Source organism: Lotus japonicus, chromosome 3 (genome assembly GCF_012489685.1).
Source record: "Lotus japonicus ecotype B-129 chromosome 3, LjGifu_v1.2".
NCBI classification, from domain to species: domain Eukaryota; kingdom Viridiplantae; phylum Streptophyta; class Magnoliopsida; order Fabales; family Fabaceae; genus Lotus; species Lotus japonicus.
Window position 1 is genome coordinate 59,576,222 of NC_080043.1, and position 12,779 is coordinate 59,589,000.

Consider the following 12,779-nt stretch of genomic DNA (forward strand, 5'->3'; position numbering starts at 1 on the left):
TTCAAGTTACTGAAAATGATAAATAACATCCCGTGGTTCAAACACCCAATAGGGTAAGTTAAAAAATTATATAACTGGCGAACCCATTATTAGCTAACACTAATAATATGAACTGTTTCCAAAACTTAAGATGGGCTCCGCTTAAAATAATATTAATTCTGCACCACAAATTCAGGTTACTACTTTATAAATCTATAGTTTTTAACAAATCATGTACTTACTCCAAATCGCTGAATTACAAACATTTTATATTTGAGCAAATGGTCAACAATAATCAACTCACAATCTCTAGTTGCAGGTTTTTTTTATTAATGAAACATTTGAGATATCAATTTCTCTAGTATCGTCCATTTAAAGTTAACTCTTTGCAAGAAATATTAGAAACGTTGACGGGTCAAAGCAATAACTTTAAATTATTGCTCCAATCACATGAACGAATGGGCTTAAAATGTGCGTATCCAGTTTAAAGGGATTAACTATGAATGTACATACCATATGAGTATAAAGCCCATGGAAAAAAATAATAATCTTCATAAAAAAAGTATAAATGTTAACATATAATAACTGTGTACAAAAGCAACTTTAATATTTGACCCAAAAAAATAACCTTCAGTGTATCGTCAGACCACCAAACATATAGGCCAGGCAAACCAAAGGAAACCTCAAACAGCTTTGCATAGGCTAACTTCAAATTTGATAAACTTAGTAAACTTCATTGTATCTTACAATATTACAACCAGCTTAATGAAAGATGAAGCTTAATTCATGACAACAACATTAAAATGCAACCTCAAGTTGCAGCTACACAAACTCCTAATTCAACAGAAGCCTACAATCCCTACACGTAACATACTGCAACATAAGTTGCTTCTTCACAAACACAATTTAAAATTTAGCTACAAATGCCCTTCACAAAATTAAATACATCCATCACTTGTTGCCCTTTTTCATCTTGCATGGACCCTTCTTCTTGCTACCAATGTCAGACAACAACTGATCAAGTTCTGGAGATGCACTCCTCTTAATATTAATGATTTTCTGAGTATCTCCATCCAGATCAACAGCAGAAGTTGATGTATCCAAATGAGTTTCAAGAGCACTCTCAGCCGACACCATAACAAAGTCATCCAGCAAATCCTGAAACAATAGAATGGACACACACATTGTTTAGACACCCTTTATCCCAGTAAAACAATCCACACTAAACATACACTGTGACACTTGAATTACCAACCTTTGCTACAATCCCATGCTTCAAAGTTGACTGGGGAGTAACCATGGTACAGCTTGAAGAGGCACCAACCTTTATCCGGAAAGCATTATTATCAGGACCAGAATAAGGTAAATAAGAGTAGCAAACAAAAGGCTAATGTATACGTACAGTTTTCTCTAAATGCAACTTTTTAAACTGTTGTATAATGTCTTTATCAGTACACACACGTTTCACACGGTATGATGACTCAAATCGGGACCTCTCAAATCTTTGGGTCTGCAAATTCTTAACCTCAATCTTGAAAAGAGCTGAAGCACCAAAGAAAGCAGAAAACTCAACAGGGAAACCGCTGGATCCATCATCCTACAAAACATGAAAATATAAACTATCAGTAACTGGTTATGAAATGTACTGTCATTCAAAACCGGTAAAGTAACTAAAGTTAAACATCAACAACCTTCTCACTTGCGTCAACCATTTCAGTGCAAGATTTACCCACCAACAGTGATGCTTCCTTATCAAAAAGGACAAAATTAGCAGTGCCAGTGGCATCTTCTACCACTAACTGAAGACGATACCTATCAGATTTGAAAGCAGAACATAAAAAACAAAACGCTAATACTTCAATGGTAAATACAAAGTAAGGATCGACATACAACCTAGGATAGACAGCGATAACATGGCGGTTGCAGCCCTCACCAAAATACATCTTTTCATCAGCATACACCTTTCTGTTACATCGACATGCAGTATACCACCATTCAACACCATCTTCCATGGGGCAAATTATACCATACACAACACAGATACAATCCTACAAAAGATGAGTAAAAAAAAATGAGAAAATCCAATTAGGAAACAACCAAAACACATAATCAACCTACATACATTCTTCAGATCCTTCATTTCTGCGATTGTCTTACGAAAATTTGGGACCAAAAATTCATCCTCCCCAGAAACAGATTTAGATTCAGACAACTGGCTAAGTGACCAAGAACCACTCTCACTGGATTCAAGAAACCTGGGACCAAAAAAAAGGTATTAAGATCTTCCATTAATTTAGTACTTAAACAATTAAATATACCTTGTCTTCATAACAGCGGCCATAGGAACATCTGGATCATACAAAATCTTAGTAGCACCGTGGACATTTTGTAAACTGTTGTGCCCCTGAAATGATTTAACTTTGGCAAAGTGCACAATTACAACAGGGTTATTGATATCACCGCCTCCAAGGAAATTGTTGAGTTCATCAACATATACTCCAAACACAGCACACTTAATCCTCAAACTGCAAAAGTTGATAGAAATCAATTAGCCGTATCATCAGAATTTGGTCAAAAAATTCAAATATATCCAATACTTACCCTGCAGATTCTATTTCCAAAACATTCATTTTTGATTTCTTCCCATTTGTGACAATCTCCCTCTCAACACCAACCCCAGTTAGTATGCCAATTACATCTGAACACAATACACCAGCTTCATAATCAACAGACTATAAATAAATAAATATTTGGGTTGGGTTATAAAAAACAAAGTACATTCATACCCACTAAAAATGTTGTATCAAAGGCGGGAGACAAAATCTCAGCGAAAGACACAAATGAGTAAGGAAAAATATCCATAGGGTTCTTATCCAAAGCACGCACTTCAGTATTAAACATGAAGCTGATCTTGTAATTGTGACGGGTGGTTTTGTACTCCCCAAAACTATCGACTACAACAAACGACGAAAGACTGTAAACGTTGCCATCCACCAATAACTTATCAAACTTGTACATCAATGTCTTCTTGATGGAGGCATGGATTTTGGTACCCTATATAACATACAGCAAAATAAACTTAGAACTGGTGCAACATTAAACATCTCAGTTTTCAATATTTCAAGGAAATAGTGAACATACCTTAGAATCCATCAGAACCACCTCAAGTGACAGAGGAAGCTTGGAACTGGCGAAGCCTTGGCTATACCACATCCGAATGACCTTGACCATAATTCTCCACTTCTCCTTCCCAGAATGCAACTCAGACACATCATGGAATACAGCATTCATTGTCTCAGTAGACCAAGGTAAATATGTTTGCAGCTAATTGATGAGTGACTTTTCAATCCAGATTAAGCATTCTATTTATAGGAAGGAAAACTCAGACATCGTGAACAACCGAGAACACGGTAAAAGTATGGCAATTGGAGTAGATTCGGGCAAAAATCCCATATCAAAAGGTTCCCGTAAACGATAGAAGGCAAACCCAGGGACGAACAATTGGGAAAGTATTATCTGTAAAGGGTTCTGTGAATTGGATTATTTTGGAACTTGCAGACATAACATTGGTGAAACGGTGACACGTGGAAGATAGCTGAGGAATTGACACGTCGGATTTTGTCGTTCTAAACAACCTCTGTGTAACACCCCGATTTCGGTGGCGTCACTTTAGTAACCAAAAGAAAATACTTTAAGCGGAAAAACGTGAATTATTTTTTTTCGACAATATAACTAAAGACAAAAAGCAATAAAACTCCCCAACAAAAGATAAAAGGAACTACTATACAACTATATATACATGCCTCGTGTCGGGTGACAGAAAAGAGTAACGCCCGAAGGCAATATGTACAGTCCAAGATGAAGATACTGTGTCCGCAACACTAACCTACAAAAACTGAGAGCAAGTTGGCCCAGCGGCCTAAGAAAAGACCCCCTAAATCCAACCAGCTCTCTGTGATCTCCATAGGAAACCACACAAAAGCTACCGGTAGGAAAACTACCCTGTCCCCAAAACGGAAGCATGACGGTCAGAGCATCGACACAACTCCTACACTATCCCTACCCGAGGAGCCCACACTAGCACTCGATCCTACATGCTAGCGCGGTCGTCATCCGAATCTGCATCCAGGACGACTAGGTCGACGTACTCAACACTGCCCTCTCTGTCCACCCTAATGCGCTCCCGCACTGGACTCTCGGGCTCGGGGCCCGGAACGAGATCCGCAACGACAGCAGCAGCAGTAGACGGACTAGACTCCGTCGAAGCCCCACCTACTGGCAACTCCTCAGAAGGGTCCTCATCATCTGAAGGAGATGGTGGCGGTGGAGGTACTCCCAAGCCGGGTCCACAGTGTACTCCTGGAGGCAGGTTGAAGCTCACTATGTGCCTCCTCATCACTCCCTCCGTCAAGCGTCCGAATCGATCGACACGGTCCTCCATGATCCGACCGGTGTAGGTCGCACGGTGGCCCTCGGGATCGACCACCCATGCACCTGGGTCGTCTTGGTCAAGCATCTCGTACCTGGTCCCCCCTGACGGGCTGACCATGGTAAACCAATCCCCCATACTCATCTGACAAATGGCGTAGTCCGCCCAAACACACACAGCAGACGCGAGGGTCAACTCCAAAGAATTATATAATTAATAAAACCAGATATAATTATAGGATAATAAATACTAGCCTCTCAGGCTTATAAGTTTTGGGATAGCTTCCTAGGGTTGCATGTATCACAATAAATATAAAGAGCCATAAAAACAAGTAGCATGCCTCAAAAATAGGATAAACAGTTACCAATCACACTCAGCAACTAAGTTAGCATGTATGTTGCATGAAATGCAATGCTGGGTAACAAAATGCATTCCGGAAGAAGGATGGACATCAACGAGACGGCCCTAACACCAGCCACGGTGGGTACCTTCCTGCTCGCGTGTCTCTTACACCACACAAAAGTAGTCAGATCAGCAGTGAACCCGTAGGTCTGCCATTCCGTCTGCTACTGAGGACCACCGTAGTGTCCTAAATATGGAAATCCGGGTCTTATGACCATTTTGGAATCCACCGAGGTCCGGTATCACGCCGTGTATTAACCTCAAAATGAGTGCATGAATGCAAGTGATTAGCCAAACAACGTCTCCGACCTCACCCGACACGTCGCCACGTGTTCTAGATTAACTTAAAGTCTCTAAAAGAATACCCTAAGGTAAATGTCGATTCTGCGACAAAATACAATTAATCATAAACAAAAGAGTGCAACCACTCACGACAACTCTTCGAGTCATCAATGCTCTCACGAAGTCTCACGCTTCTGTGGAGTCTCACACATTCACAAAGTCTCACGCTTCAGTGAAGTTTTATGCTTTCACAAGGTCTCACGCCTCAGTGAATTTACACACTTGCACGAAGTCTCACGCTTCAATGAAGTATCATGCTGTTCACGAGGTCTCACGCCTCAGTGAAGATCCATGCTTTCCACAAGGTCTCACGCCTCAGTGGAGTATCACGCATTTACAAGGTCTCACACCTCCGTGAAGCTTCTCGGCTCATCCCTTGGATGGCTAAACAAACTGCTCCCAGAGCGAATGAGTATCAACATACCCAAAACTCGAAATCTTCCCAACACTTGGATCCGACGACACTTCTCATTTTCCAAAACTAAACTTCAATCCAAAGCTTGCATCCGAGATTGTTATCTTTATTTAAAGGTTTAGAGGTTGTTTAATATCTTATGAATTTCTTTATAAAAATAGCTCTTTTTAGTCTTATCGTATTCCCTATGAGTTCAAAGTTCCCATAAACCCAAGTAATTCCCTGAGAAGGTCTCGATCCATTGGAGCATGACAAGGTCCGAACTCCGTTCGTCCTTTCAAAACTCTCTCAAAATCTCATAAAAATTCGGCATGACCTGCCCGTAATCCTCACTTTTCAGAATCTCAGGTACAAGTGGAATAGCATCATTGAAACAGCTCAACCAAAAGACATAAACAGCATATTCCAACACATCCTAAGTTAACCATGTAGCACATAGCATGTGAATCATTTAGCACACAATATCATGGCATCAAGTACTCAACAAGTTCGGCCGAAGCCTCAGAAATCATTTCAGACATTTAGCAATTAGGTGCATAACACATAAATCAAGTCGAATTTCATCGACACCTAAAGCATTATCTAGTAATTCAGAGAGTAGCCCTCACCGGTGGGTCTTCCAGCTTCCTCCTCCAAATGTTCTTCAAGCTCTTCTCCTTGGTTTCTTGGAATCTCCTCAAACGAACCTTAAGCAAAAATCACAGAAATCAACACCAAGAGTCAGAAACTCAGCAATCAAAGAGTCCTAGGGTTACACAGTACACTACTACCTCCGTGGTACGACAATCTAACGCGTTAAGACAAGTTTTCGAAAAATCGGATTCTCCTCCCCCCTTGATATAGCTCTCGGCCACTTTCCTTAATTGGGAGGGTCGATTTTTCTTCGATCAAACTTGGTTCCTAGGTTAACATAAGCCGTAACTAAGACGGTTCTAGGCTCGGAAAAATTTTCGGATCGAAAACTGATATAGGGGTAGTTTGGTCATTATTTTTAGCTCAGAATTTCAAAATTGGATTTTTGAAAAACAAATTGGATGGGGACGTCCACAACGACGTTTATGACGACAAATCCTACTAGCACTAAGCCAAGTCGATAGATTAGAGCGTAAAGGTTGCGACTTTGGCGAAAAATGGGTATTTAGGGTAGAAATTGATCCCGGCGGCATTTCGTCGACATTTGACAAAATCTAATCCGCAGAACACGCTCAGGAGCATGCAGGGAAGAAGTTTAGACGCTGAAATCAACTGATTTGAACAGTTTTTCAAAAACCTCAAAATTTTGAACTCAGAAAGTCGCAGGAGAAATGGACAGAAACGACGATTCGAAGGAGAGTATAGATTACCTACCTCGAGGTCTTCGATTAGTGACGAACGGTGAAGCAAACGGGCAAGAATCGACGAAGATCCGGATCTCTCTCTCTCTCTAGAAACTCGCGGCTTTGGGGGGTGGGGAAAATGGGTTTTGTGAAAAAAATCTAATTTTTCAACTATTTATAGGTTTTGGAAAAAAACGGAAAAATGATTTTTTTGCGATTCCGATTTTTCCTGCGCGTTCCTCTGCGCATTCTAAGATAGGTTCTGGCGACAGAATTCCAGAACTCAAAATAGAATTCTTGGAATTAAACCAAAAGATCCAAAATCGGCATAAGTCGGTGTAAGTCGGTTTATCCCGAAAAACTACTTTTTGCAGTGATCGTCGGATGAGAAAACTTCCTTCTGAAGAAAGATTAGGAATGATGAGAGATGTAGGAGAACGCGGGTGGAATCTTCGTTTGAGTTTCCGGATAGAAAAAGTCTTCATCGTCTGTCGATCTTAGGTTTTCCGAACTATCAGGGATTCCGTTTCGGCAAACTTCCGAGAATTGGAATTTGACGTTCGTACATTCCAGGATTTCGCATCGAAATGGTTGTTTAAGGACGGAAAAGAGAAGTTCTAACATTTCTCTGAGGATTTTTGGAATTAGTTTCCATCGTGTCCTAAAGCGTAAATTAACTATTCACTAATACCTTCGACCTAGGATTAAGCGTATGTTAGTCGTGCTATAACTCTTTCGGTTTTTCGATACATTCTTGGACTTTTCCTGAACCTCTTTCCTTCCCAAATTTATCTTAATCAAATAACTTATTTATTTTATTCACTTATCCAAAACGTTAAAACTTGGGCCTTACATTACTACCCTCCAAAAAGAAAGTTTCGACCTCGAAACTTAAGGGTCAGTAAAAAGTTCTGGATACTGTTCCTTGATCTTTTCCTTCAGCTCCCACGTTGCATCACCGGTGTCCTTGTTCCAAATAACCTTCACTAACTCGATCTCTTTACCCCTCAACTGCTTTACCCTTGTGTCACCAATGCTGATTGGCGGTGTCTCGAAAGACAAGTTATCCTTCAACTCAATGTCATCCAGCTCGATGACGTGCATCGGATCAGCAATATACTTCCGCAGTTGTGACACATGGAATACATCGTGAACGTTTGATAGAAAAGGCGGTAGTGCGATCTGATAAGCTACCGGTCCTACACGACGAGTAATCTGATAAGGTCCAATGAACTTTGGCGTCAGCTTTCTTGACTTGATTGCTCGACCAACTCCTGTAGTCTGGGTAACTCGCAAAAACACATGATCCCCTTCTTCAAATTCCAGGGTTCTGCGCCTTTGATCTGCATAGCTCTTCTGTCTACTCTGAGAAGCCTTCATCTTTTCCCTGATCTGTTTAATCTTCTCAGTTGTCTGTTGCAGAAGTTCCGGTCCTACTAACAAATTCTCTCCATCTTGATACCAACATAAAGGTGTTCTACACTTGCGGACATACAATGCCTCATACGGTGCCATACCTATGGTCGTATGAAAACTGTTGTTATATGTGAATTCAATCAGTGGCAATAGGGTGTCCCAACTGCCCTTATTGTCTAACACGCAAGCTCGTAGCAAATCCTCCAATGATTGGATAGTTCTCTCAGTTTGCCCATCAGTCTGTGGATGATAAGCAGAGCTTAATCTCAGCCTCGTTCCCAAAGCCTCATGAAGAGCTCCCCACAGATGTGAAGTAAACTTCGGGTCTCTATCGGAAACGATACTTGTTGGCACTCCATGAAGTCGCACAATCTCAGCTATATAAATCTCTGATAGCTTATCCACGTTGTACGTAGTTCTCACCGGTATGAAATGAGCCGACTTAGTCAGTCGATCCACGATTACCCAAATCGAGTCATATCCTCTTTGAGTTCTTGGTAATGCCACGACAAAATCCATCGATATGCTATCCCATTTCCATTGAGGTACATCCAAGCTTTGTAGCATACCCGCAGATTTCTGATGTTCCACCTTCGCCTTTTGACAGGTCAAACATGCAGCTACATATTCTGCCACTTGTCTTTTCATTCCTGGCCACCAAAAATTCACCTTCAAGTCCTGGTGCATCTTTTTCATTCCAGGGTGAATGCTCAGCTTACTTTTGTGACCTTCGTCCAATATCAACCTCCTTAGGTCAGGGTTGTTGGGTACGCAAACTCTACCCTTACACCGTAGGATATTGTCACTTCCTACCTTGAATTCCGGGTCCTTACCCTGAATTACCAAATTCCTTTTTCCGAGTAAAAATTCATCTTGTAACTGTTGGTCTCGGATTTCTTCCATCAATCCATTGGTAATCCTGATCATCCCGAACCTCAGTTCTCCCTCGGATAATCTTACGTCCAAACTCAAATCTCGGAATTGTTCCAGCAGTTGTAGCTCCTTCACCATCATTGACGAGATATGCATTTTCCTGCTCAATGCATCAGCAACAACATTAGCTTTTCCAGGATGGTATTGTAAGGTAAAATCGTAATCCTTGAGAAACTCCATCCAACGTCGTTGTCTCATGTTCAACTCCTTCTGGTCAAACAAGTACTTCAAGCTCTTGTGATCGCTAAATATGGTGAAATTGCATCCATATAAGTGATGTCTCCAGATCTTCAACGAAAACACAATGGCAGCAAGTTCTAAGTCATGAGTCGGATAGTTCTTCTCATGAGTCTTCAGTTGTCGTGAAGCATAAGCCACCACTTTCCGATGCTGCATCAGCACACATCCCAAACCTTGATGCGAAGCATCACAGTACACTTCATACGGTTCCTCTGGTTGCGGTAAGACGAGTACAGGTGACGTCGTCAAACGTTCCTTCATTGTCTGAAAACTAGTTTCGCACGCTTCGGTCCATGCAAAAGGTTGATCCTTTCTCGTGAGTTGAGTCAAGGGTCCAACGATCTTGGCGAAATTCTCAATGAAGCGACGATAGTATCCCGCCAAACCGACAAAACTCCTGATCTCAGTCACGGTCTTTGGCCGTTCCCATGACAACACCGTCTCTACCTTTGCTGGATCCACAGCTATACCTTCTTTAGAAATCACATGGCCCAAGAATTTTACCTCTTCGAGCCAAAATTCACACTTAGAAGGGTTGGCGTACAACTTTGTCTCTCTCAACACTTGTAAAACCTGACGCAAGTGCCCTTCATGATCTTCAGCGTTCTTTGAGTAGATCAGAATGTCGTCGATAAACACCACGACGAATCGATCCAAGAACGGATGGAATGTCCTGTTCATGTAATCCATGAAGATAGCAGGTGCGTTTGTCACCCCAAATGGCATCACTAGATACTCATAGTGTCCATAACGAGTCCGGAATGCCGTCTTCTGGATATCCTCAGTCTTTACTCTAATTTGATGGTAACCCGACTTCAGGTCTATCTTTGAGAATATCGCAGCTCCTCGTAGTTGATCCATCAAATCATCAATTCTGGGTAGCGGATACCTATTCTTGACGGTTACTTTGTTCAGTTGTCGATAGTCGACACAAAGTCTAGATTTCCCATCCTTCTTCTTCACCAATAAGACGGGTGCTCCCCAAGGTGAAACGCTTGGTCGGATGAATCCTTTCGACAGAAGATCCTCAAGTTGAGACTTCAACTCCACCAATTCCGCAGGTGCCATCCGATATGGTGCAATCGAAATCGGTCCTGTTCCCGGTACGATGTCAATAGCAAACTCAATGTCGCGTACAGGCGGCAAACCAGGTACATCGCCAGGAAAAACATCCGCGAAGTCCCTCACAACTGGAATATTACTCACTTCCGAATTTCCTTTACTCTCCAAGCTCAACAAAACTGAATACTCTTGAGATCCTTCATTCAGAGAGACATTAATATGATTGGCGGATAGATACTCGGAAAGGTCCGAGTCAGGAAATACCACTCTCTTTCGGCTACAGTCCAGAAGACAATGGTAGTGAGACAACCAGTCCATCCCTAGGATAACATCTAGGTTCTTGAGAGTTAGGCACACTAGGTTAGCATGGTAAACTTTATCCCTATAGGTTACTGGGCAATACATGCATGCAGTATTGGCAAGCAGAGTTTTGGCAGGTGTGGTAACTATAAGATCGAAACTCAAAGCAGTAACGGGAAGTTTTAATCTAGTAGCACATTCCCTAGAGATAAAAGAGTGCGTTGCTCCGGAATCAAAAAGTACAGTTAGGAGATTACCGTCAATCTCGCAATCTCCCCTGATCAGACCATCAACATCTTCAGCTTCTTCACCATCCATGGTGTAGACTCTTGCCTTGGCAGCAGGACGCTTCCCACGAGCAGTGTTTACAGCTGGTTCTGTCTTAGGTGCTCTGCATTGAGCAGCAGTATGCCCCAACTTGTTACAGTTAAAGCATTTGGGCCTCATGTCAGTACAAGTATTGGCATAGTGCCCAGGCTGCCCACATCTGTAACAGGTCATCTCCCTGTTCACAGTCTGACCTCCAGAACCTCCAGCAGTACCCACCATGGGCCTATAAGATCCTGAAGCAATTCCTCTACCTGCAGGACGTTGATACGGCTTCCTACTCTGAAATCTCCCTCTGCCTTGAAAATTTTGAGAGCCCGACCTCATCGGCCCTCCTGTCCCAACACGGTTCAGTCTCCTGTTCTTCATTATCTCCACCTCAGTGGCTTTCTCAACCAAAGTCTGAAAACGAGTGATCCCCAACGGTTTCACCGAGTCTTCAATATCGGGCCTCAGCCCATTCACAAAGCGCTTGCACATGTAGGGTTCATCGACCCCATTGCGGAAGAATCGAAAGTGCTTGGCCAACGATTCCAGCTTGGCAGCATATTCCGGGATGGACATGCTACCCTGACGAAGTGTCAGGAATTGCGACTCACGCTCGTCCCGCGCACTATCTGGAAAATACTTTTCCAGAAAAGCAGCACGAAACGAAGTCCAGTTCACTTCCAGGTTGTTTGCTTCCATCATTCCTCTGGCGCCTCTCCACCAGTACTCAGCATCACCCAACAGTAGAAAGGTTGCCATTCCCACCTTGGCCCCCTCAGCAGTCTGCAATACACCGAAGATCTTTTCAATCTCCTGGATCCAGAGATCCGCTTTGTCCGGGTCCGTACCCCCCGAGAACTTAGGTGGATCCTGTCTCCTAAAATCATTCAGGCCTCTGTTCTGATCCATTGTCACTTCCCTCTGGCGTTGGTGCTGATCACGTGCCTCCTCAGCAGCACGCCTCATAGCATTATCGTTTGCCTGTGCAGTCACAGCTTGGGCCATAGTGGCCATCATCTCAGCTAGTTGGTTAGCGTTCACCATGTTCTGCTAAATTAACAAACAGTTAGTGCTCATCATAAGATAGCATCCAAAATAACTATACAATATGATTAAGCAATAACTTCAAACAATTCTAAGCGAAAAATCGCTTGGCAGACAATCAATTTTTACTCTTTGCAGAGTCACGCAACCTAGCACAGAAGACCTATTCCCCAAAGACTCCCGAAAGACTCGACTAAGCTCTGATACCACAAATGTAACACCCCGATTTCGGTGGCGTCACTTTAGTAACCAAAAGAAAATACTTTAAGCGGAAAAACGTGAATTATTTTTTTTCGACAATATAACTAAAGACAAAAAGCAATAAAACTCCCCAACAAAAGATAAAAGGAACTACTATACAACTATATATACATGCCTCGTGTCGGGTGACAGAAAAGAGTAACGCCCGAAGGCAATATGTACAGTCCAAGATGAAGATACTGTGTCCGCAACACTAACCTACAAAAACTGAGAGCAAGTTGGCCCAGCGGCCTAAGAAAAGACCCCCTAAATCCAACCAGCTCTCTGTGATCTCCATAGGAAACCACACAAAAGCTACCGGTAGGAAAACTACCCTGTCCCCAAA

At 42.3% G+C, this 12,779-nt stretch overlaps 1 protein-coding gene across 1 annotated transcript; it reads right to left on the reverse strand.

Moving 5' to 3' along the window:
- Nucleotides 1-1,974: 1,974 nt before the first annotated feature.
- Nucleotides 1,975-3,270, reverse strand: LOC130744431 (uncharacterized). The gene is made up of 6 exons (XM_057596618.1): nt 3,121-3,270; nt 2,766-3,033; nt 2,581-2,677; nt 2,298-2,504; nt 2,137-2,234; nt 1,975-2,027 (listed from the first exon to the last, which is right to left on the reverse strand). Exons 1-6 carry the CDS (start codon nt 3,268-3,270, stop codon nt 1,975-1,977), a joined length of 873 nt encoding a protein of 290 aa, XP_057452601.1.
- Nucleotides 3,271-12,779: the final 9,509 nt, after the last annotated feature.

What these genes read in the sequence shown, in the direction of transcription:
- LOC130744431 (XM_057596618.1), bottom strand. Translation starts at nt 3,270, where the DNA reads ATGAATGCTGTATTCCATGATGTGTCTGAGTTGCATTCTGGGAAGGAG. An exon ending in TTGGAAATAGAATCTGCAGG is followed by an intron (nt 2,505 to 2,580) that starts GTAAGTATTGGA and finishes CAACTTTTGCAG; the next exon opens with TTTGAGGATTAAGTGTGCTG. An exon ending in ATTTTTGGTCCCAAATTTTC is followed by an intron (nt 2,028 to 2,136) that starts GTAAGACAATCG and finishes CATCTTTTGTAG; the next exon opens with GATTGTATCTGTGTTGTGTA.